At 36.9% G+C, this 24,723-nt stretch overlaps 1 protein-coding gene across 1 annotated transcript in view; it reads left to right on the plus strand.

Annotated features, from left to right (window-relative positions):
• LOC122748332 (vomeronasal type-2 receptor 26-like) overlaps positions 1-23,678 on the plus strand; it is a 43,357-nt gene extending 19,679 nt beyond the window's left edge. Inside the window, exons 4-6 of the mRNA XM_043993991.1 lie at positions 5,648-5,875; positions 12,658-12,781; positions 22,735-23,678. Of these exons, the coding sequence (XP_043849926.1) occupies positions 5,648-5,875; positions 12,658-12,781; positions 22,735-23,678 (1,296 nt within the window). The remainder of the gene's footprint in view (positions 1-5,647; positions 5,876-12,657; positions 12,782-22,734) is intronic.
• The last annotated feature ends 1,045 nt before the right edge of the window (positions 23,679-24,723 follow it).

Consider the following 24,723-nt stretch of genomic DNA (forward strand, 5'->3'; position numbering starts at 1 on the left):
TCCCTTTCCTCCCCACCTCCACAATAGAGCAACCAGGTTATATATGTACAATCCACAAGTACTCTTGTTATCAGTTCTTTCTATGGGGGTGGATAGTAAGCTTTGTCATTAGTCCCTTGGGATTGTCTTGGATCATTGTATTGCTGAGAGTAGTTAAGTCATTCACAATTGCTCGTTGAACAATACTGCTGTCACTATGCACAATGTCCTCCCAGCTCTGCTCACTTCACTATACATCAGTTCATGAGTCTTTCCAGGTTTTTCGGGGATCATCCTGTTGGTCATTTCCTATAACACAAAGCCATTCCACTATAATCATATACCACAGCTTCTTCAGTCATTCCTCAATTGATGGATATTTCCTTGATTCTCAATTCTTAGCTACCACAAAGAGTTGCTATAAATATTTTTTTATACAATCCCCCCCCACTTCTCTTTATCATGATTACTATTGTTAACTGTTTCCCTCCCATCCTATTCCCTTCCCCATGATATTTATTTTTTGTGAGGCAATTGGAGTTAAGTGACTTGCCCAGGGTTATACAGCTAGTAAGTGTCAAGTGTCTGAGGCCAGATTTGAACTCAGGTCCTCCTGAATCCAGGGCTGGTGCTTTATCCACTGCACCACCTAGCAGCCCTCCACCCCCATGATATTTATTCTATTATGCATCTTCTTTCATCCTATCCCTCTTCAAAAGGAATTTGCCTCTGTCTGTCCCCTCTCCCACTCTGCCCTTCCTTCTTTTGCCCCTCTCTCTTTATCCCCTTCCCCTCCTATTTTCCTGCAGGGTTAGAGAGATTACTCCACCCAATTGAGTGTGTACATTATTCCCTCCTTGAGCCAATTCTAATGAGATTGAGGTTTTAGAGCCAAATCTCAGGAGTGTTAGGCTCATTTACTGCCCAGATTAAATAGATTACTCCACCCAATTGGGTGTGTATGTTAATCCCTCATTGGGGCAACTCTGAGGAGTTTAAGGTCTTTGAGCCTTTTCTGATGAGTGTAAAATTCATTTACTGCCCTGATCCTCCCCCATATCTTCCCCCACTCCATAAGCCCTTTCCTGTTTCTTTCATGTAGGATTTCACCCCATGTTACCTCTGCCCTTCCCCTTCCCCCAGTGCATTCCTCTCACCCCACAATTTAACCCAAAAGATGTCATCATGGGGCAGCTAGGTGACACAATGGACAAAGCATCCAGGGGGATCCCAGCCAACACCTCGCCTCAGACACAAGACAGTCACCCACTGCACAACCCCAGTTCTGTCCCTCAACTCTAATTTTTTATGGTTCTCTAGGGTCTTGTATTTGAAAGTCAAATGTGCCATTCAGTTCAGGTCTTTTCATCACAAATACCTAAAAATTCTCTTTTTCATTAAAGTCTCATTTTTTCCTCTGGAAGATTATTATGATGAGTTTTGCTGGGTAGGTGATTCTTGGTTGTAATCCCATTTCCTTTGCCCTCTGGAATATCATATTCCATGCCCTCTGGTCCTATGGCATTGTCCTTTAATGTAGAAGCTGCTAGATCTTGTGCTATCCTGACTGGGGCTCCACAGTACTTGAATTCTTTCTTTTTGGCAGCTTGCAATATTTTCTCTCTGAGAGCTCTGGAATTTGGCTATAATATTCCTACGAGTTTTCCTTTTGGAATCTCAGGAGTGATTGGTGGATTCTTTCAATTTCTATTTTACCTTCTTCTTCTAGAATATCAGGGCAATTTTTCCCCGAAAATTTCTTGGAAGATGGTATCTAAGCTCTTTCCTTGATCATGGTTTCCAGGTAGACCAATAATTTTCAAATTATCTCTCCTGGACCTATTTTCCAGGTCAGCAGTTTTTCCAAGAAGATATTTCACATTGCCCTCTACTTTTTTATTCATTTGGATTTGCTTTATTGTATCTTGGTTTCTCATAAAGTCACTGGCTTCCATTTGTTCAATCCTAATTATTAGGCAATTATTTTCATCAGAGAGCTTTTGTGCCCCCTTTTCCATTTGGCCAATTTGGCTTTTCAAGCTGTTGACTTTTTTTCATGTCTTTCCGACATCACCCCTATTTCTCTTTCCATTTTTTCCTCTACCTCTCTAACATTATCTTCAAAGTCCTTTTTGAGCACCTCTATGGCCTGAGACCAATTCATATTTTTCTTGGAAGCTTTAGATATAGGGGCCCTGACGTTGACACCTTCCTCTGAGAATACATCTCAATCTTCTTTGTCACTGAAGAAACTTTCTATGGTCCTCACCTTTTTCTGTTTGCTCATCTTGTCTTTCTTTTACTTGACTTTTAGCTCCTTAAAGTGTGGCACTGTTTCTAGGCTGTAGTATCCCAAGCTTCAGAAGTCCCAGGTGGTACGATTTAAGGACGATCAGGTTCTTCACTCACCTGGCCTGTTCCCTGGTGAGTAGATGACCCCAGACCAACTTGCTAATCAACCAGCTTTATGTGTTGTGGTTGTTAGCTCTGATGACCCTGTGCCCCTCCCCCACCTGGGCCACTGCTACTCAAGCCTACCTCCTTGTTCCCAGCAGGGGTGAAAAACCCAAGTTCTGCCTCAGCACCAGCATAGACCCCTGTAGTCTCCCCCCTGCCAATGGCTCAGCCCTCTCACCACACTGTGAGCTTAATTCCAGATGACACTGCCACTTCAGCTGATTCAGAGTCTTTTGGGGTCTCCTTCTCTGGTGAGGCCTTCCTGGGACTGGATCTGTGTCAGGGTGACTGTGGGGTTGGGTTCCACTCCTGTATCAGCACAGCAGCTCCCTCCTTCTGACCTTCCAAGCCATTCTTTGTTAGAAGATGATTTCAGCACATTCTTCTGTGAGTTTTGCTGCTCCAGGCATTGTCCTATGGCACTGTTTGCTATTACTATCCTTACCTAAGTCCTATCTCTGATATAAGATTCTTTAAAAAATTTATGAGGTTTATACAATTATTAGACACTTTAGAAATGAAAAAATTCACTTCCTTTACTATTTTCCATACAATTTTATATGTCAAATCCTTGATTCAATTTTGAAGTCATTATTAAAACATACTCACGGCCTGAATTTCTAATCATATACATTTATATACTCCTTAAAGAAAATAGTATAATCCTGTTGCTTTCTCAAAATTTACTATCTGTTTTAATTAGGAAACTTTTGCATTACATCTTTGTCTTATTACTTTGTCTAATCATTTCCCCTTGGGAGGATACCATTATAATTTAACCACAAATAAAAGTTAAAATTGTATGATGTTCATACTTGCATGCTATTATAGTACCTCGGAGATATTCCAGTATCAATCTGTAATTAATAGAGTCAATATTACACTTATAACATTTCTTGATTACAGAAATTTGCTATAAAAGGAAAGGAGGGACATAGTTCTAGTAATGTCATATAACATTATAGGGGAAAAACTCTCTTAGCTCAGTTTACTTCCACGCATGAGTCATATTTGACAGCCAATCATGTAGTAAAAGGGTATAAAAAACAAACCTCAGGATTAAGCAGGTTGGGAAATTTACTTTTCAGAAAGGAAATCAATGAGGAAATAAAGTCAAAAGAATCCTACCTTAGGCCATGCCATGGTTTTCCCCCGAACTTTTCCCAGGCACAAACATCCACCTTTAGCAGTTCCCAGACTACAGCATGTGACATTTTCTATTACTGGCTTAATGACAATTTAGACAACTGGGCCCTGTAATTAAATCTCAAAACAATAGCAAATTACATTCCCAAGAATTTTTACCTTAAAAAGAATACTTCATTAAACACAATTTAGAGCTTGAATGTTTTTCTTGATGTTTCCTTAACAGTTAACCTTTCACTTATCCTTTACTTATAAATTAAAACTAGCCATATTCTAGGGCTTCAGATGTATAGCAAATACCTGATATTTATTAATATGTTAAAGCTATATCTTTAAACCAACCTATGCAGTTTCATAACAGCCAAAAATTTTCAAATGAAAATTCACTTGAGGTAAATGTATTATTATTATTTGCTTTATAACAAAATATACCTCATTAAATATTTAACACTTTTCAAATATCTATTTTTTATAATGTAATTTAAAAAATTAAAACATATTTATTTAAAATTTCTGGTTCCAAATTCTATCCCTCGGTCCGTTCCTTCTGTTTCCATTTCCTGAGAAGTAAACAGATATAGGCTATACATATGCAATTATGTAAAGCATTTCCATATTAGTCATTTTGCACAAAAAGGGTTGAATAAAAGAAAAAAAATGAAAGTGAAAAATATCTTGCTCCAGTCTGTATTCAATTAATATCAGTTCTTTCTCTGGAGGTGGATAGTATGCTTCATCATTAGTTCTTTGGGATTGTGTTGGATCATGGTATTGCTGAGAATTAGCTAAGTCATTCACAGTTTTTCATTGAGCAATATTGCTGTTACTGTGTCCAATGTTCTCTTGGTTCTGTTCACTTCACTAAGCATCAGTTCATATAAGTCTTTCCAGGCTTTTCTGAAATCATCCTGCTTGTCATTTCTTATAGCACAATAATATTCCATTTTATGATATAACCTGGCTTGTTTAGCTCTTCCCCAATTGATTGACATCCCTTTGATTAACTATTCTTAGCCACCACAAAAAGAGGTGCTATAACATTTCTGTACAAATAGGTCCTTTTCCTTTTTTATGTCTTTGCAATGTAGACCTAGTAGGGGTATTGCTGGATCAAAGCATATGCACAATTTTATAGCCTTTTGGGCAGTTACCAATTGCTCTCCAGAATGGTTGGATGTGTTCCCAGTTTTTCCATATCTCTTCTAACACTCAACATTTTCCTTTTTTTTTTATTAGCCAATTTGATAGGTATGAGGTGATACTTTAGAGTTGTTTTAATCTAATCAATAGTGATTTAGAACATTTTTCATGTAGCTCTAATAACTTTGAATTCTTTGTCTAATAACTTCCTGTTTATATCCTTTGACCCTTTATCAGGTGGGGAGTGATTTGTACTTTTATAAATTCAACAAAGTTATATATATTTACAAAATGAGGCATTTATCAAAGGTACTTGTAAATTTTTTTCTCAGTTTTCTGCTTTCCTTATAATGTTTGTTGCATTGGTTTTCTTTGTACCAAAACTATTTAATTTTATATAATCACAGTTATATTTTTTGCATTTTATAATGCTCTCTATATCTTCTTTGGTCCTAATTATTCCCTTATCCATAAATCTGACAGACAAACTATTCTATGCTCTCTTAGTTTACTTATGGTATTGTGCACCCTTTTGACCCTGTCTTGGTATATGGTATGAAATGAAAATGACAGCAATGAAACAAGAGGCTAAAATTTATGGGATGCAGTCAAAGTGTTACTTAGGGGGAAAATTATATCTCTGATTGCTTACATCAATAAAATGGAGACAAAGCAGGACTCGAAAAAATTAGTTCTGTAACAATAGCATCATGCTCAGACCTTGAGACTTCCACATCTATGGTGCTTCATGATTTAAAGGATGTGCCTAGAAAAATATTTGTTGCATGAGCAAATGGATGAATGAATGAGAGAATAAGTAAATAGATGAGTGAGTGTGTTAGTGTTTTCCTCCTTTCCCACTGATCTTGGTATTGTTTCCCTTCCCTATGGATAGTAAAGGTGACTACATTCTCTTTTCATCTAGCTTCACTCATCTCTGAGGAACATCAACTTTAACAACACTGCTGGGGACCAGGTGGTTTGGGATGAGGAAAAGAATCCTATGGCTAAATATGATGTCATGAACTTCGGGATGCTGCCTAATGACGTTGAAGTTCTGGTGAAAGTGGGGCAGTTTGACCCTCAGGCTCCACTTGGTCAAGGTTTTACCATTTGTGAGAAGAAATTATATCAAAACTGGGTTAATTTGGAGGTCAGTACAAAAACTAAATGCCATTTTATATTTCCAGCCTCTTTAACCCCATTTAGATAGTCATTCATTCATCTTTTCTTTCAGGGCAATGAAGGTTAAGTGACTTGCCCAGGGTCACACAGCTAGTAAGTGTCAAGTGTCTGAGGTCGGATTTGAATTCAGGTCCTCCTGAATGCAGGCCCAGTGCTTTATCCATTGTGCCACCTAGCTGCCTCCATCATTCATTCATTTATCCTATCCTACCCAACCCCAGCTATTTCCCTGTTTTCCTTGACAGCAAATGCTGAGAAGGTAAAGAAATAATCAAAATAATATTAGCATAATAATATTAATTATGGAGATAATCATTATTATTATCTTAAATAACAATATATCAATTAGATTTGTAAAATATGTTGGATACTTGGCAACAAGTACTTCCTCACCAAAAGGAAGGATTAGGATTGATACCATTTCAAAGCACGTAAAATTGGGGAGACAAAGTGCAAACAATCACATACATAAAAAACGTATACAGGATAAAATGGAGATAATCACAAAGTTAAGGCCTGAGCATGAAGGCACCAATATAAGCTTAAATCAGTGACTGAATCAATTTGTTTCCTGAAATTGGCTGAATGTTCTATAAAGGTCATATGAAGGTAATTATCCATTAAGTTAAAGTCTTGGCTATTTTCTCTTTCTTGAGATTGGGGTCAGAGCCAAGATGGCAGAGGAAAGGCCATAACCACTCAGACTTCCTGACACAATTACTCCAAAAAACCCCTCCAAATACAGCCAGAAAACAACTCCTGGAGCAGCAGAACCCACAAAAAGATGGCTGAGATTATTTTCCATTTAAAGGATTGGTTATTTTCACTGATTTGAATTATGGATGGAAACATTTCTTTTATCCCTTGGACCCCTTTTAGCCACCAGTGCTGTTCTCTCAACGTGGTCTGGTATCACACTCAATAAGCCATTTTCACTGCCCCATCACACTCCTAACTTATTGATCATATAGTCCATTAAAACAACAATGATGGGGCAACTAGGTGGTACAGTGGATAAAGCACAGGCCCTGGATTCAAGAGGACCTGAGTTCAAATCCAGCCTCAGACACTTGATACTTACTAGCTGTGTGACCCTGGGCAAGTCACTTGACCCCAATTGCCTTACCAAAACAAACAAACAAAAAACAACAACTCACATTTCTATGGTGTTTTAAGATTTTGAAACTTCCACCCCCACAATAATCATTTGAAGTAGGAAGCACATTTTCTAGATGAGAAAACTAAGCCTCTGAAAAGTGACATCATCACATAGCTAGTAGATATCTGAGGCAGGATTTGAATTCAGGTATCCTGGGTGAATTCACTACCTGCATTATCTCTAAACCATGCTGAATCTCAATACTGTTTCTAGATGAATATCAGTGGTGCCATGCCTCTCCCAACCTGCACTTGCAGAGTTTATATTAAATCCAAATATAACACTTTACAAAGGCCCTTATTTAATTTTAATCTCATTAGATTTAGGCCAATGTTTTCACCTATTGATATCCTTTAGAATTCTGATTTTGTCATACAACATGGTAGCTTCCCAGATACTTTCCCCTTAGTATTCCTCATTCAGTTCATTCCGAAATTTAGCATTCTTGACTTCTCACAGGAAATATTTTAGCAATAATCATCCTCTTTTACCTGCCCCTAGCTTCTTTTGTTTTCCCTTGAGTCCCTTTTAAAACAACAACAACAAAAATCAACTATGTGCTCCATCTAAATCTTTATCCATGTTATTTTATTTTATTTTATTTTTTTTGTGGAGCAATTGGGGTTAAGTGACTTGCCCAGAGTCACACAACTAGCAAGTGTCAAGTGTCTGAGGCCAGATTTGAACTCAGGTCCTCCTGATTCCAGGGCCAGTGCTTTATCCATCTGTTCTTAATGATGCCAAGATACTTTGCAGAGACCAACAGAACCCATTAGTACTATATTTTGGAATTTTGGAATTGATCAAAGTCAAGATCACTAACCTATAGTTTATAGACCATATCTACTTTCCTCTATATACATGGAGATGCTGTTCTTTGTCTGAAGAGAATGTGATTCATCTAAGGTGTCATACTCATTCTCCATGATGTTACAGGAAATAACAACAGTGATTCAGCAGTCACCTCTCTCAGTTCTTCCAACACCCAGTGAGAAAATTATTACCAGGACCCCCCCCCCCCAACCCCGCGCCTGCCCACCTCCTGCTGAAAGAGCCTGGTTGACCTTTGATTTAAGGTCAACCCCGTGTCAGGAAGTTACCTCACAAATCCTTGTTCCTGACAGAGGATCTGAACTCTGACCTCAGCATGTTCTACTCATGGACTGCCTTCAAATCATGGCAATCAGTGGACTTGAATGCTACCAGCCAATTAGCTTGGAGCTGTGTGTAGGGAATGCCTGTCTTCCAGACTGGCTGGGAGATTCTGCTCTAACAGGCCCAGGAATTTTCTCTTTGTGGCCTGGGACTTGTGGGGGGAGGCAACTTTTTCTTCTCTCTCTCCCATAGATCCTAGTTACATTTTCCTATCTTTCTCTCTTTCCTCTTTTTCATTATTTTTTTTTTTTTAGTGAGGCAATTGAGGTTAAGTGACTTTAGTGAGGCAATTGAGGTTAAGATTTTCCTATAATAATGAAATCACTCATTTGGGGCACTCATTTTTCCCTTCCTCAGTCTGTAAAATATTACTACTATGCAAAAGATGAGTATGTTCTCACTAAAGAGAAGAAGGAAGATTAACACATGGTCTCAAGCACATGAAGTCGTGGAAACAACATGTAAGCAATAATGTACATACAAGACATATACAGAACAAAATGGAGATAATCTTAGTGAGAAGGCATGAGCAGGAAGATATCAATATGGAATTAAATCACTGAATTGATTTGTTTCTTTAAATTGAGTGAATGTTCCTGAAAGCTTCCATGAAGTTAATTATTCATTACGGTACAGGTTTGTTTATTTTCACTGCATCGGACTACAGATGCAGGTATTTCTTCCACCTCTTAATGTAGACTAAGATCACATTCAATAAATCATTTTGTCTGCCTCATTATGCTTGTAGTTTGAAGTCCATTAAAATGACAGAAGCTTACATTTTTATGGTGTTTTAAGATTTGGAAACTTTTTCTCTCCACAACAACCCTTTGTGGTTAGGGAGTACATTATATAGATAAGGAAATTAGGATTCTGATAATTTACCAAAGGTATATCTGTTCATCATCACATAGCTAATAAACATGAGGCAGGATTTGAACTCAGATATCCTAAATAAATCCTGTCCTTGCACTATCTCTATACCATGCTGAATCTCAAGTTTTTTTTTCAGGTGAATATCTGTGCTGGATGCCATGCTGCACCCAGCATGCACTTGCAGAGTTGATTTTTTTAATTCAAGTGTAATACTTTTTTTTTTTAATTATTTTTTTTTTAGTGAGGCAATTGGGCTTAAGTGACTTGCCCAGGGTCACACAGCTAGTAAGTGTTAAGTGTCTGAGGCCGGATTTGAACTCAGGTCCTCCTGACTCCAGGGCCAGTGCTCTATCCACTGCACCACCTAGCTGCCCCCAAGTGTAATACTTTAAATGGTATCTGATTCAATTTCATCTCATTAGAACTGGACCAACATTATTCCCTACTGAGATCTCTTTTCTGACTCTGTCATATAACATGGTAGCTATCCTTCTCAGTTTAAAAATTAGATAAGTGTTCCAACTAAACTTTCATTGAAATTGTTTATAAAGTTTAAAAAGCATAGGGTTAAGGACAGATCATTTTTCCTCCAGGTTGATATCAACTGATTAATTATGACTCTTCAGCCACTGAACCAGTTTAGAACTTATGTAGTTGTGCTATCATGTAGGCCTATAAACTTCCATCATGATCTGTTCTTGATGAAACCAAGATATTTTGTAGTTACCAACACAGTGCTTTAACAATGTGTTTTGGGATTTTGCAATGAAGCAAAATCAAGCTCACCAGCCTATAGTTTACACATCTGTTTTCCTTTATAAAAATGGAAATACTTCCCTTCAGACTTAAAGCACCAAATTAATTCTTGATGATCTTTCAGTGAATGACAACAGTGACTCAGCAGTCACATCTCTCAGTTCTTCCAACACCATAAGATTTAGCTCATGCATGTCTGGTGGTTTGAAATCACTGAAGGAAATGGGGTATTCTTCTAGCATCTCATTATTTAAGTTGGATTACAAATTCCCACTCATCATTATTTTTCTATTCTTCTGAGTTCCAAAATCATTTCGCTTATCAGATAGAGTCCCAAGTATTTTATATTGTCTACAGTTATTCAAAATGAAATTTCTCTTTCTATCTTTTGCTCCTGGGATTTATGGGGGTTTAGTGTATATCCTGAAATTTGTTAAAGTTCTTAATTTTTTAAAGTACCTTTTTAGTTGGTTCTTTAAGATGCTGTAAGTATACCATCAGATTCTCTGTAAAAAGTCATAATCTTTTCCCCTCATTGTCTATGCTGATTATTTCAATTTCTTTTTCTTCTGTTATATAGCTAACATTTCTAGTGAAATACTGAATAAATAGGGTGATAATGGGAATCCTTGATTCACTCCTGATTTCATTGGAGAGGTTTCTAGATTATCCTCATTACAGATAATGCTTCCTGATGGTTTTAGATAGATAGTACTTATCATCTGAAGGAAAGCTCCATTTATTCCTATGTTCTATTTCATTAAATAGTCATTTCCCCCTGAAACATTATACTCAGTTTTTCTGGATAGGTGATTCTTGGTTATAACCCTAACTGCTTTACCATCCAGCATATCATATCCCAAGTCTTAAAATCCTTTAATGAATAAGCTGCTAATTCTTGTGTGATGCTGACTGTGGATCCACAGTATTTGAATTATTTATTTCTGGCTGCTTGCATTGTTTTCTCCATGACCCGAAGACCCTAGGATTTGGTTATAATATTCCTGGGAGTTTTATTTTGGGATCTCTTTCATGAGATGATCCATGTATTTTTTTCAGTTTCTATTTTACCTTCTAGTTGTAAGAGTAGTTTTCCTTGATAATTTATTAAAATGTAATGTCTAGTCTCTCTCTCTCTCTCTCTCTCTCTCTCTCTCTCTCTCTCTCTCCCTCTCTTGTCATGATTTTCAAGTAGTCTAAATATTCTTAAATTATCTTTCCTTGATTTATTTTCCAAGTCTGTTGTTTTTCTGATGAGATAGTTCAAATTTTCTTCTTTTTTCAATCTTTTGACTTTGTTTATTGTTTTTTAATGTCTCATGGAGTCAGTAGATTCCACTTGCCCAACTTTAATTTTTGAGGTATTGTTTTCTTTAGTGAATTTTTGTCCTTTTTTCCATTTGGCTTCAGTAAATTTTTGTGACTCTTCCCCCCCCCCTTTTTTAAGGTGTTAAACTTCAGTATTTTTTGTGCCTCTTTTGCTGAGCTGTTGACTCTTAAATTTTTTTGGATCACTCTCATTTCTTTTTCCAATTTTTCCTTTACCTCTCTTATTTTTAAATTCCTTTTTAAAACTCTTCCAGGAATTCTTATACCATTGTATACAATTCAAATTTTTCTTTGAATCTTTGCTTCTGGCTGTTTTGATATTGGGATCTTCTTCTGAGTTTGTGAATTGATCTGTCACTATAGTAGCCTTTTATAATCAGATGCTATTTTGTTGTTTATTCATTTTCTAAGCCTGTTTCTTGATTTTATGTTAAGATTAGGCTCTGCTTTTAAGGTAGTTGGGAGAAACTGTCCCAAACTTTAGGTTTTTCATGCTACTATTTTCAGAGCTAGTTTTAGTGGTCTATAAGCTTTTAGTGCATCCAAGATGGTATAATCCAGGAAGAGGTGCAGTCACTGTTTTTCTGGTCTGTGAATAGAGAATGGACCTTGTTCCCCTGTAGATGCACTTTCTTTCCTTTTGGCTCTAAAACTGTGTCCATGTTCACTGTTCTCCTGCAGCCACAAACTAATGTTGTTGTTTTTTTTCTGCTTGAAACAATCTAGGGTTCCTTCTCTTTTCTGAGGCACCACAAGGACTCTTCTCCATTTTAAAACTGTTATAAGGGCCCTTACTCCCCTGTAGTCACAAGTGCTAGTGTTCCTTTTTAACCTGGAACTGTGATCCAGAACTGCATATGAGATACTGCACACAGTGCCATGAATGGTTCTCCTTTAATCTCTTTCTGACCAGTTGTCTGATTCCCATGACATCTGTGGGCTGACAGCTCCTGAAGTTGTTCCTGCCACTACTGGAGCTGCCTCCAAGACCCACAACTGTTATTGCCATGGCATGCACTGTGCTCTGGACTGACCACCACCCTAGTACCATAGACCTCTCCTGTTGAGTTAAGTTTTCTTGGGCAGCAAAATGTATCACCCCAACCTTTGGTTGGCTCTGTCACTCCAGAATTCAATTTGAGGCATTATTTTAAAATTGTTTGGAGGAAAATTTTAAAAGCATTCAACTGAGTTGCTACCTGTATTCTGCCATCTTAGCTCTTCAATAAATGTTTGTTAATCTAGTACTATGTGAATTTCCCTATCCTAGGTGCCAAGGATATAAAAATCTTCTTTGTCACCAAAGAAAGGTATCAAATGATGAATAAAAAATGACTCTTTTCTGTAAGAATCACATCAAGAACATCTTTTACCACTCCCAGCTAGTATAATTAAGTCTCATATAGCAGCAAAACTTCCACTCTGCAAGAACAGAGTCAGTTCCTGAAGTATTTTCTTCACTTATCACTGCATAGACCCTCCAGGCTGTGTGCACTGAGAACTGTGGATCTGGATTTAGGAAAGTTGCCCAGGAGGGAGAGCCTGTATGCTGCTTCAACTGTGTCCAGTGCCCAGATGGAGAGATTTCCAACCAGAGGGGTAAGTATTTGAGTATGACACTCAAGTTGCAAACATGGGAGAAGGGGATAATGATGTCCTCAATAGAAATAGGAAAGGTCATTAACCTTTTATCTGGTGAGGTACTCCCTTTCAAACTCTTTTTCTGTGTTGTCAATTCAGTCAGCACTTATTAAGTACTTAAGATATGCTAAATATTATGCTATGCACTGGGAAAAGAAGCACCCACTTCAAGGGCCTGATGATTTTTAATCTATCTTCAATCCCCTCAGTATCTATTCTCCATACACTCTCCCTTGGGACTTTTATCAGCTCCCATAAACTCAAGGATGATTTCTATTCAGATGATTTCCAGATTTCTTTATTTATTCCTAACTATTCCTCTAAACTTGAGTCCTGTATTGCCACCTGTATGTGGGACATCTCTTCCAGAATGGTCCTTTGACATCTCAAAGGCAGCATGTTCAAAGTGGATCTTATTATCTTTCCCTTATTCTGCCACTTGTTCAAACTACCTTTTTCCTGTTGAGGGCACCACCATTCTCTCAGCCACTGAAGTTAACGATCTCAAGGTTACCTTTCACCTCACTCATATTTTTAATAAATAAGTTTTTATTAATTTATTTTTTATTAGCCAGGCCATGAAGCATTCTCTAATGTCTTCTACTATCCCCACCAAAAAAGCCATAGCACAGAACAAATATTTTAAAAGATTACATAAAGAAGAAGAAAAAGAAAAATCAGCATAACTGATCAAAATATTGACAAAGTTAAAAAATATGTGCAATATAGGGCAGCTGGTGGCACAGTGGAAAAAGCACTGGCCTTGGATTCAAGAGGATCTGAATTAAAATCCAACCTCAGACACTTGATATTTATTAGCTGTGTGACCCTGGGAAAGTCACTTAACCCTTATTGCCCTGCCAAAAAAAAGGGGGGCGGGGGGAAATACGTGCAATATATACCACTTGTGGACCTCCCACCTTTGTAAAATGGTGGGGTGATGGTATTTGGTCTTTTCTCTTTTTTTCATACTGTGTTCTTATAATTTTGCAACACTCACTTTTAAAAATAAAAGTATTTTATTATTTTCCAGTTACATATAGAGATAGTTTTCAACACTTGTTTATATAAGATTTCAAATTTCAAATTTTTCTCCCTCCCTCCCCTTCCTCCCCTCCTCCCCTAGATAGCAGGTAATCTGATATAGGTTATATAACATTAAATATATTTCTGCATTAGTCATGTTATAAGAGAAGAATCAGAGCAAAAAGGAAAAAGCTTAAAAAAAGAAAAACAACAACACCAAAAACAAAAGAAATAGTATGGTCCAATCAGCATCCATATTCCACAGTTCCTTTTTTCTGGATTTGGAGAGCCTTTTCCATAATTATTCCTTTGGAACTTTCTTCTACCATTGGATTGGTGAGAAGAATCTAGTCTATCACAGTTGATCAACACATAAGGCAACACTCACTTTTGATTAATTTTTGTTTGTTCTTTCCACTTATCTTGTATTTATGGTGCATATTGTTTTCCTTACATCAGTTCATGTAGATCTTTCCATAATTCTCTGGATTCATAGTCTTTGTCATTCCTTTTTTTTCAAAATAAGTGTTTTATGTATTTTTTAATATCAATGAGTTCTCCCAGTATTCCTCTGATTCCCCCTCCTAGAGAGCCATCCCATATAATAGTATTTTAAAAATAAAAAGAATAAAAAGACAAAATGATCAGAATAACTGATAAATATGTCTAAAACTTCTGAAATGTGTGCCAAGTACACTTATGAACTTCCATTATCTGAAAAAAGAGTTGGAGTTAACAGTGTCTTTTCATAACTTGATTTTTCTCTTAAAATCATCAAAATATAACATAATCATTCCTGTATCTGGCCTCATTAGACTACTTTACTTCTATGACTCCTGGTGATGATAGAATTCAGAGGGGACACATGCATCACCTCCTCATATTAGACTTTAAGTAGCCTATCTTTGTTTAGTCCTCATATCATTTTTGTTTCTCTTTACCTTTTTTCTTAATTCTTATGTTAGCACTTCAAAATTTCTACAGTCTTTTCATCAAGAATGCTTGAAAGTTTTCTATTTCAGTAAAAGTCCATTTTACCCCCTTCAGGTTGATACTCAGTGCTGCAGAGTAAAGTTTTTTGCCTTCTGGAATATCATATTCCAAGTTCTTCACTCATTTATGGTGGTGGCTGCTGAATTATGTATGACTCTTACTGGCCCTTCAGTACTTGAATTCTTTCTTTCTGACTGTAGTATTTTTTTCTTTGACCCTTTGCTATGTTGTTTGTGGAATTCATCATTTTGGCATTTCTTACAGAAGAGTACTAGTGGATTCTTTCTGTTTCTACTTTGCCTTCTTGTTATATGAGATCTGGGCAGTTTTTCATTTAATATTTCTTGAAATATGAAGCCTAGAGTCTTTTTAATGGTTATAGCATTCATGTGCTCTAATGGTTCTTAAATGTTTTCTCTTCCATCTGTTTTTTTTGGGAGGGGGGGCAGGGCAGTGAGGGTTAAGCGACTTGCCCAGCGTCACACAGCTAGTAAGTGTCAAGTGTCTGAGGCCGGATTTGAACTCAGGTACTCCTGAATCCAGGTTCAGTGCTTTATCCACTGTGCCATCTGTTTTTAAAGTCAGCTATTTTTGCTATGAAATACTTAACATTTTTCTCTATTTTTTTCAGTGTTTTGGCTTGTTTTTTTTTAAATAAAAGTATTTTATTATTTTCCAGTTACATGTAGAAATAGTTTTCAACATTTGTTTATATAAGATTTCAAATTTCAAATTTTTCTCCCTCTCCCCTATACAGCAGGTAATCTGATATAGGTTATATAACATTAAACATATTTCTGCATTAGTCATGTCATCAGAAAAGAATCAGAGCAAAAAGGAAAAACCTCAAAACAGAAAACCAACAGCACCAAAAAGAAAAGAAATAGTATGGTCCAATCAGCATCCATATTCCACAGTTCCTTTTTTTCTGGATTTGGAGAGCCTTTTCCATCATGAGTCCTTTGGAACTTTCTTGTACCATTGGATTTGTGAGAAGAATCTAGTCTATAACAGTTGATCAACACATAATCTTGATGATACTGTGTACAATGTTCTTCTGGTTCTGCTCATTTCAATCATCAGTTCATGCGAGTCTTTCCAGGTTTCTCTGAACTCCTCCTGCTCATTGTTTCTTATAGCACAATAGAATTCCATTACATTCATACACCACAACTTGTTCAGCCATTCCCCAATTGATGGGCAACCCCTCAATTTCCAATTCCTTGCCACCACAAAAAGAGCAACTATAAATATTTTTGTACACGTGGGTCCTTTTTCCCTTTTCCATAACCTCTTTGGGAAAAGACCCAAAAGTGGTATTGCTGGGTCAAAGGGTATGCACTGCTTTATAGCCCTTTGGGCATAATTTCAAATTTCTCTCCAGAAATGTTGGATCAGTTCACAGCTCCACCAACAATGCATTAGTGTTCCAATTTTTCCACAGCTTCTCCAACATTTATTATTTTACGTTTTTGTCATATGATCCAATTTGATAGGTGTCAGGTGGTACCTCAGAGTTGTTTTAATTTGCGTCTCTCTAATCAATAGTGATTTAAACCATTTTTTCATATGGCAATAGATAGCTTTGGTTTCTTCATCAGAAAACTGCCTGTTCATATTCTTTGACCATTTCTCAACTGGGAATGACTTGGATTCTTATAAATTTGATTTAGTCCCTATATATTTTAGAAATGAGGCCTTTATCAGAAGTACTGGCCATAAAAATTGTTTCCCAGCTTTCTGCATACCTTCTAATTTTGGATGCATTCCTTTTGTTTGTACAAAACCTTTTTAATTTAATGTAATCAAAATAATCTATTTTGCATTTCATAATATTCTCTATCTCTTGTTTGGTCATAAACTGCTCTTCTTTCTAAAGATCTGAAAGGCAGACTATTCCTTCTTCTCCCAATTTACCTATGGTATTACCTCTTATGCCTAAATCATGTACCCATTTTGACCTTATTTTAGTATAAGGTGTAAGATGTTGGTCTATGCCTAATTTCTGCCATACTATCTTCCAGTTTTCCCAGCAGTTTTTGTCAAATACTGAATTCGTATCCCAGAAGCTGGGGTCCTTGGGTTTATCAAACAGTACATTACTAATGTCATTTATTACTGTGTCTCCTGTGCCTAGCCTATTCTGTTGGTCCTCCACTCTATTTCTCAGCCAGTACCAGATGGTTTTGATGACTGCCACTTTATAATAGAGCTCCAGATTTTGTACAGCTAACCCACCTTCCTGTGCATTTTTTTCATTATTTCCCTTGATATCTTGACTTTTTGTTTTTCCAGATGAATTTTGTTATTATTTTTTCTAGCTCTATAAAATAAATTTTAGGTAGTCTGATTGGTATGGCATTGAATAAGTAAATTAATTTAGGTAGAATTGTCATTTTTATTATATTAGCTCTGCCTATCCATGAGTACTTGATATCTTTCCAATTATTTAGATCTGATTTGATTTGTGTGAAAAGTGTTTGGTAATTGTGTTCATAGACTTCCTGGATTTGTCTTGGCAAGTAGACTCCCAAGTATTTTATATTATCTACCATTACTTTAAATGGAATTTCTCTTTCTATCTCTTGCTGCCGGGCTTTGTTGGTCATGTAAAGAAATGCTGATGATTTATGTGGATTTATTTTATATCCTGCTACTTTGCTAAAGTTGTTAATTGTTTCAAGTAATTTTTTTGTTGATTCTCTAGGATTCTCTAAGTATACCATTATATCATCTGCAAAGAGTGATAGTTTTGTTTCCTCCTTGCCTATTCTAATTCCCTTAATTCCTTTTTCTTCTCTGATTGCTAAAGCTAACAATTCTAGTACAATATTAAATAATAGAGGTGATAATGGACCTTCCTGTTTTCCCCCTGATCTTATTGGGAAGGCCTCTAACTTATCTCCATTACATATAATGTTTGTGGATGGTTTTACATAGATATTGCTTATTATTTTAAGGAAAGCGCTACCTATTCCTAAACTCTCTAGTGTTTTTATTGGGAATGGATGCTGTATTTTGTCAAAAACTTTCTCTGCATCTATTGAGATAATCATATGATTTTGGTCAGTTTTCTTATCGATGTGGTTGATTATGTTAATAGTTTTCCTAATGTTGAACCAGCCCTGCGTTCCTGGTATAAATCCCACCTGGTCATAGTATAGCATCCTGGCGATCACTTGCTGTAATTTCCTTGCTAATACCTTATTTAAGATTTTAGCATCAATATTCACTAGGGAAATTGGTCTATAATTTTCTTTCTTTGTTTTTGCTCTTCCTGGTTTTGGTATCACCACCATATTTGTGTCATAAAATGAATTTGGTAGAACTCCTTCTTCACCTATTTTCCCAAATAATTTGTATAATATTGGAATTAATTGTTCTTTAAATGTTTGGTAGAATTCACCTGTAAACCCATCTGGCCCTGGGGATTTTTCTTAGGGAGTTCATTAATGGCTTGTTCAATTTTTTTCTAAGATGGGCTTATTTAAGGATTTTATTTCCTCTTCAGTTAACCTGGACAGTTTGTATTTTTGTAAATATTTATCCATTTCATTTAGATTGTTAAATTTATTGGCATACAGTTGGGCAAAACAGTTCCTAATTATTGCTTTAATTCATTGGTGGTAAGATCACCCCTTTCATTTTTGATACTGGTAATTTGGTTTTCTTCTTTCTTTTTTTTAAATCAAATTAACCAGTGGTTTATCTATTTTATTGTTTTTTTTTTCATAAAACCAGCTCTTAGTTTTATTGATGAATTCTATAGTTTTCTTGCTTTCAATTTTATTAATTTCTCCTTTAATTTTCAGGATTTCTAATTTAGTATTTACTTGGGAATTTCTAATTTCTTCTTTTTCTAGCTTTTTAAATTGCATGCCCAATTCATTGATCTCCTCTTTCTTTTTTATTCATATAAGCAGTTAGAGCTATAAAATTTCCCCTAAGCACTCCTTTGGTTGCATCCCATAGATTTTGGTATGTTGTGTCATTGTCATTCTCTTGGATAAAATTATTGATTGTTTCTATGATTTGTTGTTCGACTCACTCATTCTTTAGAGTGAAATTATTTCATTTGCAATTGATTTTCAGTCTACCTTTCCATGGTTCTTTCTTACATGTAATTTTTATTGCATCATGATCTGAGAAGGATGCATTTACTATTTCTGCCTTTCTACATTTGACTATGCTGTTTTTATGCCCTAATACATGGTCAATTTTTGAAAATGTGCCATGTACTGCTGAGAAAACTGTATATTCCTTTCTATTCCCATTCAATTTTCTCCAGACATGTATCATGTCTAACTTTTCTAGTATTCCATTCACCCCTTTCACTTCTTTCTTATTTGTTTTGTGGCTAGATTTATCTAATTCTGAGAGGGGAAGATTCAGATCCTCCACTAGTATAGTATTACTATTTCCTCTTGTAACTCATTTAACTTCTCCTCTAAGAATTTGGGTGCTATACTACTTGGTGCATCCATGTTTAATATTACTTTCACTTCATTATCTATAGTACCTTTTAGCAAGATGTAGTTTCCTTCCTTATCTTTTTAAATTAGATCTATTTTTGCCTTTGCTTTGTCTGAGATAAGGATTGCTACCCCTGCTTTTTTGACTTTAGCTGAAGCATAATATATTCTGCTCCAGCCTTTTACCTTTACTCTGTATGTATCTCTCTGCTTCAAATGTGTTTCTTGTAAACAGCATATTATTGGATTCTGGTTTTTAATACACTCTGCAATTCACTTCTGTTTTATGGAAGCATTCATCCCATTCACATTCACAGTTAAAATTATTAACTGTTTATTTCCCTCCATCTTCTTTTCCCCTTTGTACCCTTTTTTCCCCTTCTTTCCCCCATTCTACTTGACCAGTTCTTTGCTTCTGACCACTGCCTCCCTCAATCTGCCCTCCCTTTTATCAGCTGCCCTTCTTTTTCTTGCCAGTTTATATGGGGTTCCTTTTGGGTTTTTTGTTCATTCTTCTAGACTATCTTCTGACCTCTGACTTGATGTTAAGATTAGACTCTCCACTCTTCAGGAGAGCATGTCTGGGAACATCCTATTGCTGTGTTCTTGGGGTATTGAGTGCTATGTTTTTCCAGATTCACAGGGAGAGCTCAGCCTGAGGACCTGTAAGCTTTCAGTGCTCCCAAAGTGATTGTATCCAAGGCTGATTGCTGTCCACAGTCTGAACTCCAAAAGCCCTTGATCTGCCTTTGAATCTAAGCAAGAGAAGATTGCAGTTCAACATAGCCCAAATCAGTAAGCTGGGAACCACTGATGGTCCTGAGTAACAGAATTACCAGTTACCCTTTGGTCTAGGGTTGTTGCCCTGTTTATTTCTTTGTGGGCTTCAGACTTGGCTAGAAAGTATGATTTTGCTTTCCTCCTGGGCTCAGAGCTACACTGTTGTCAAACATTCCTATGAGATTGTGACCAATGAGTGTTCATATCCTTTGACTATTCAATTTTTTGGCAATGGTTTTTTGATATGTGTGTGTGAGTGTGAGGGTGTGTATAAATAATGCACATATAGACATATGCACACACACTTGTGTATATATATATATATAATGTATATATGTATATATGTATATAGGTGTGTGTATTCTGGTTATATGTGTGCATACATATTTTTTTCTTCCATGGTAGACATGGGATCTCAAATTTTCAAATGTAAGGAACAGAGGAATCTGTTCAAGACACCAGACACGAGCAGGCTGATATTAGTGGTTTCTTGTGGTTTTTAATAATGCTATCTAAGAGCATTTATAAGTTATATCTAAGTTCTGATCAGTGATTGATTATCTAATCTTACAATTTAAGTAAATGATCACAGTTAACATCATTAGCAATTGTTTATCAGTTGTTAACAAGATTTGGGACACTCATGTTATTAACAGGTACTTCTTGGTTTGGGGAGACACACAAAGAATCTGAGAAACATTTATTAAGCAACTGTAATGTGCCAGGCACTGTGTTGTGAATACTATTAATAAAAAGAAAGATATTCAATCGTAGTTATTTACCAGATCTGGGGACACACACACATAACATTGCCAAACTATATCCTTTGGGTACTTACCTTATTAGAGAAAAGTAGTTTATATAACAACTAATTGTTCACAAAATGGACACTTAAAACAAATTATAGGTGCTCATGCTAAATTAACTTGCATATTTCCACTATGCCCCTTCAATTTCACCTCTTTCCATTTTTTACCTTGATATTCTAGATCTTGGATTTTTGCATTTTATTATTTTATCAAGCTCTGTTTAATATTCTTTTGATAATTTGATTGTCATAACATGACAAATATAAATTCACTTTGGTTGTCATTTTCATTATCATAGCATGGCCGAGACATGAATACTGAAAATTTCTCTACCTTTTAAAGTTATTCTTAATTTTTTCCACTATGCTTGATGATTCCCTAGGATGGTCTAAGGAAATCATGTTATTAGAAAATAGGGAGTTTTATTTTCTCTTTACCTCTTTTTATACCTTTAATTTTAGTTTCTCATCATATTGCTATTGCTAGTGTTGCTGGAAGTATAACAAACAATAATGGAGAGAGTGGGTATCCTTGCTTTACTCCTATATTTTTTGGGAAAAGTGATAGCATAACCCCATTCCATATGATTCTTGCTTTTGGTTTTATACACACACACACACACACACACACACACACACACACACACACACACACACACACACATTAATAAAAGATCATTCTCAGCCTATACTTTGTAAGGTTTTGGTTCTTTTTTTTAGCAAAAAAGGTCTTATAATCATGCTACTTATGAGATGTAAAAGATATAAAATTGAGTCAACCAATTGTGGTTTAATGAGGACAAGAGAACCAGCTTCCATTTGATTTCTTTTTTTTGGTGGGGCAATGAGAGTTAAGTGACTTGCCCAGGGTCACATAGCTAGTAAGTGTCAAGTGTCTGAGGCCGGATTTGAACTCAGGTCCTCATGAATCCAGGGCCAGTGCTTTCTCCACTGTGCCACCTAGCTGCGCTCCTGTGTACTTTTAAAAAGAAATCTTTTTATGGTCTCTTGTTTTCTTGTCCATCCCCTTCTCTCAATAGACATGGCCATGATTCTACTTCAGGCTTTTCTCAACTCTTCCCTTATCTTGATAACTTGTGATCACTGGTTTTCCTTTTTCTCTCTTTTATTTCATCCCCTCCAAAGCTGCTAAGCAAATCATACTTAGCTGCTTAATGTTCAAAGTTCTCTTATAACTCAGAGCCTACCTACTCCTTAAACCTTACCTTATATTAGTCCTCTTCTTGAAATCTCCTTTCCATCCAAATTAGAATATTGGCCTGGCCCCAAATTCCACTTTCTATCACTGGCCTCTATGACTTTGCACAGGTTGTGCTTCATGCTACAACACAAAGCTTCCCATTTTTATTGATATCTTCATCTTCCTTCACTGTCCATGTAACCTTCCTTTTACTACACCTTGCCCAGTTTGTTCACCTGCCCTCATTTTATCTCCTTGAATTTACTTATTTTTCTATATGTCCCATCTCACAAGGAGAATGAGCAGAAGATTATTGAGGACAGGGACTGTTGTATTTTTGGACTTTGTTTCCCCACTGCCTATGACAAGGCCTTAGGTATAGCATACTCTTTACTGAATACTTTTTCATTAAGTCTGAACCAGGATATAGCATATTCTTTTTTTTTTTTTTGCGGGGCAGTGGGGGTTAAATGACTTGCCCAGGGTCACACAGCTAGTAAGTGTCAAGTATCTGAGACCAGATTTGAACTCAGGTACTCCTGAATCCAGGGCCAGTGCTTTATCCACTGCACCACCTAGCCACCCCCATAGCATATTCTTAATACATGCTTTTTTGGTTGCTAAATTGCAGATATGGACAATTGTGTGAAGTGCCCAGAAGATCAATATCCAAACAAGGAGAAAGACCAGTGCCTCCAAAAGGTCATAACTTTCCTCAGTGTTCAAGAACCTTTGGGATGGACATTGACCTGCATGGCTCTCTCCTTCTCTCTCCTCACTGTTCTTATCCTCGTTATTTTTGTGAAGCACAAAGAAACTCCCATTGTCAAGGCTAACAACAGGGTTCTCAGCTACACTCTTCTCATCTCTCTCACCTTTTGCTTCCTCTGTTCTTTGCTTTTCATTAGTCGTCCCACCACAGCCACCTGCCTTCTTCAGCAAACAACATTTGCGGTCGTGTTCACGGTGGCAGTTTCCTCTATTTTGGCCAAAACCATCATGGTGGTTCTGGCCTTCAAGTCCACAAGACCAGGGAGCAGAATGAGGATATGGGTGAAGCCTAAGGTGTTCAATTCTCTTGTCCTGCTCTGCTCCATGATCCAAGTGATTCTGTGTGGAATCTGGCTGGGGACCTCACCTCCCTTCCTAGGTACAGACACTCAATCTGAACCTGGCCACATCATCCTTGAGTGTAAGGCAGGCTCAGTAACTGCCTTCTACTGTGTCCTGGGCTACATGGGCATCCTGGCCCTTGGCACTTTCATGGTGGCTTTCCTGGTCAGGAACCTTCCTGATACCTTCAATGAAGCCAAGTTCATCACCTTTAGCATGCTGATCTTCTGCAGTGTGTGGATCTCTTTCCTCCCCACATACCAGAGTTCCAAGGGGAAGGCCATGGTGGCCGTGGAGGTCTTCGCTATCTTGGCCTCCAGTGCTGGGTTACTGGGCTGCATTTTTTCTCCCAAGTGCTATGTGATCCTAGTAAAGCCAGATAGAAACACTATAGAATGGTTAAGGAATAAAGCAGATTTCAGAGCCAGGAACTTGGCCCCAGAGGCTCCTTCAGAGGCATGATAAATACTTAATAAAATACCTCTATTAACAGCAAATAACTCTAATATAATATCTTGGTGATACCTGCCCCTTATTCACTTTTACTAGTTAGGAACGCTTTCCAACCTTTGCCAGTGCTTTTAATGGAATCGGGACCTTTAGGTATAACCCTTAAATTTCAAAATGTAATAACCCTTCACTCCCCAGATTCTGGACATCCTTCAGACCTTCCAGGGCTTAATGATTGCTAGCTAATCACCCCTTCCCCAACCCAATTTCTTCATCACCTCTTGTCTGAGTTTCTGGCCTATAGAGATTCCATCTCTCCTCCCTCTGTCTTAATTTTACTGGTTCAATTCCACCCCAAAGTAGTTTTTCTATTCAGCTCCCTTGCTCTCAATGCCACCACAATTCCTCACTGTCCTTATCCCAGTAGTAGCCCAGTCACCTCTACCTAAGACAGATGGCAAGTGTCACTCCTTACAGAACCTACCTTAGGGGAAGGCCCTGCCCTGAAACAAGAAGCTTACCATAGATGACTCTTTTTCACACTTAATTTACACTTCACTTATGTTCCCTATTATAGTGTTAACTTCTTGAAGAAAAAGTCCATTTTTTTTTCTTTGTCTTTCCCTCCCTAGCACCATGCAGTGTCTTTCTCCTAATGGGCATTTACCAAATATTTTATGAATAGATATGAATTTTATTTCTTTCATAGGATCATAGAACTGGAATGGACCAGAGGGGTCATCTAGTACAACATTCTCATTTGACCAATGTGGAAACTGAATCCCAGAGAGGTGAAGTGTTTTTGCCTAAGGTCATATAAGTAAAAGGCAAAAGCAGAGTTTTAATGCAGTTCCCATTACTACAAAGTCATCACTCTTTTCAGTGTGCTATGTCACTACACTCTAACTTATTTCTTTATATGAATCCTATGAATGCATAGTCCTAGTATTATAATGAGAAATGAGAATGGCTTGCATTTTGTGTCTCCTTGACACTGAGCTGCATTGTTAATTCTTTTGTTTGTTTTTTTGGTGGGGCAATGGGGGTTAAGTGACTT

The sequence above is a fragment of the Dromiciops gliroides genome, chromosome 3 (genome assembly GCF_019393635.1).
Source record: "Dromiciops gliroides isolate mDroGli1 chromosome 3, mDroGli1.pri, whole genome shotgun sequence".
Lineage (NCBI taxonomy): Eukaryota > Metazoa > Chordata > Mammalia > Microbiotheria > Microbiotheriidae > Dromiciops > Dromiciops gliroides.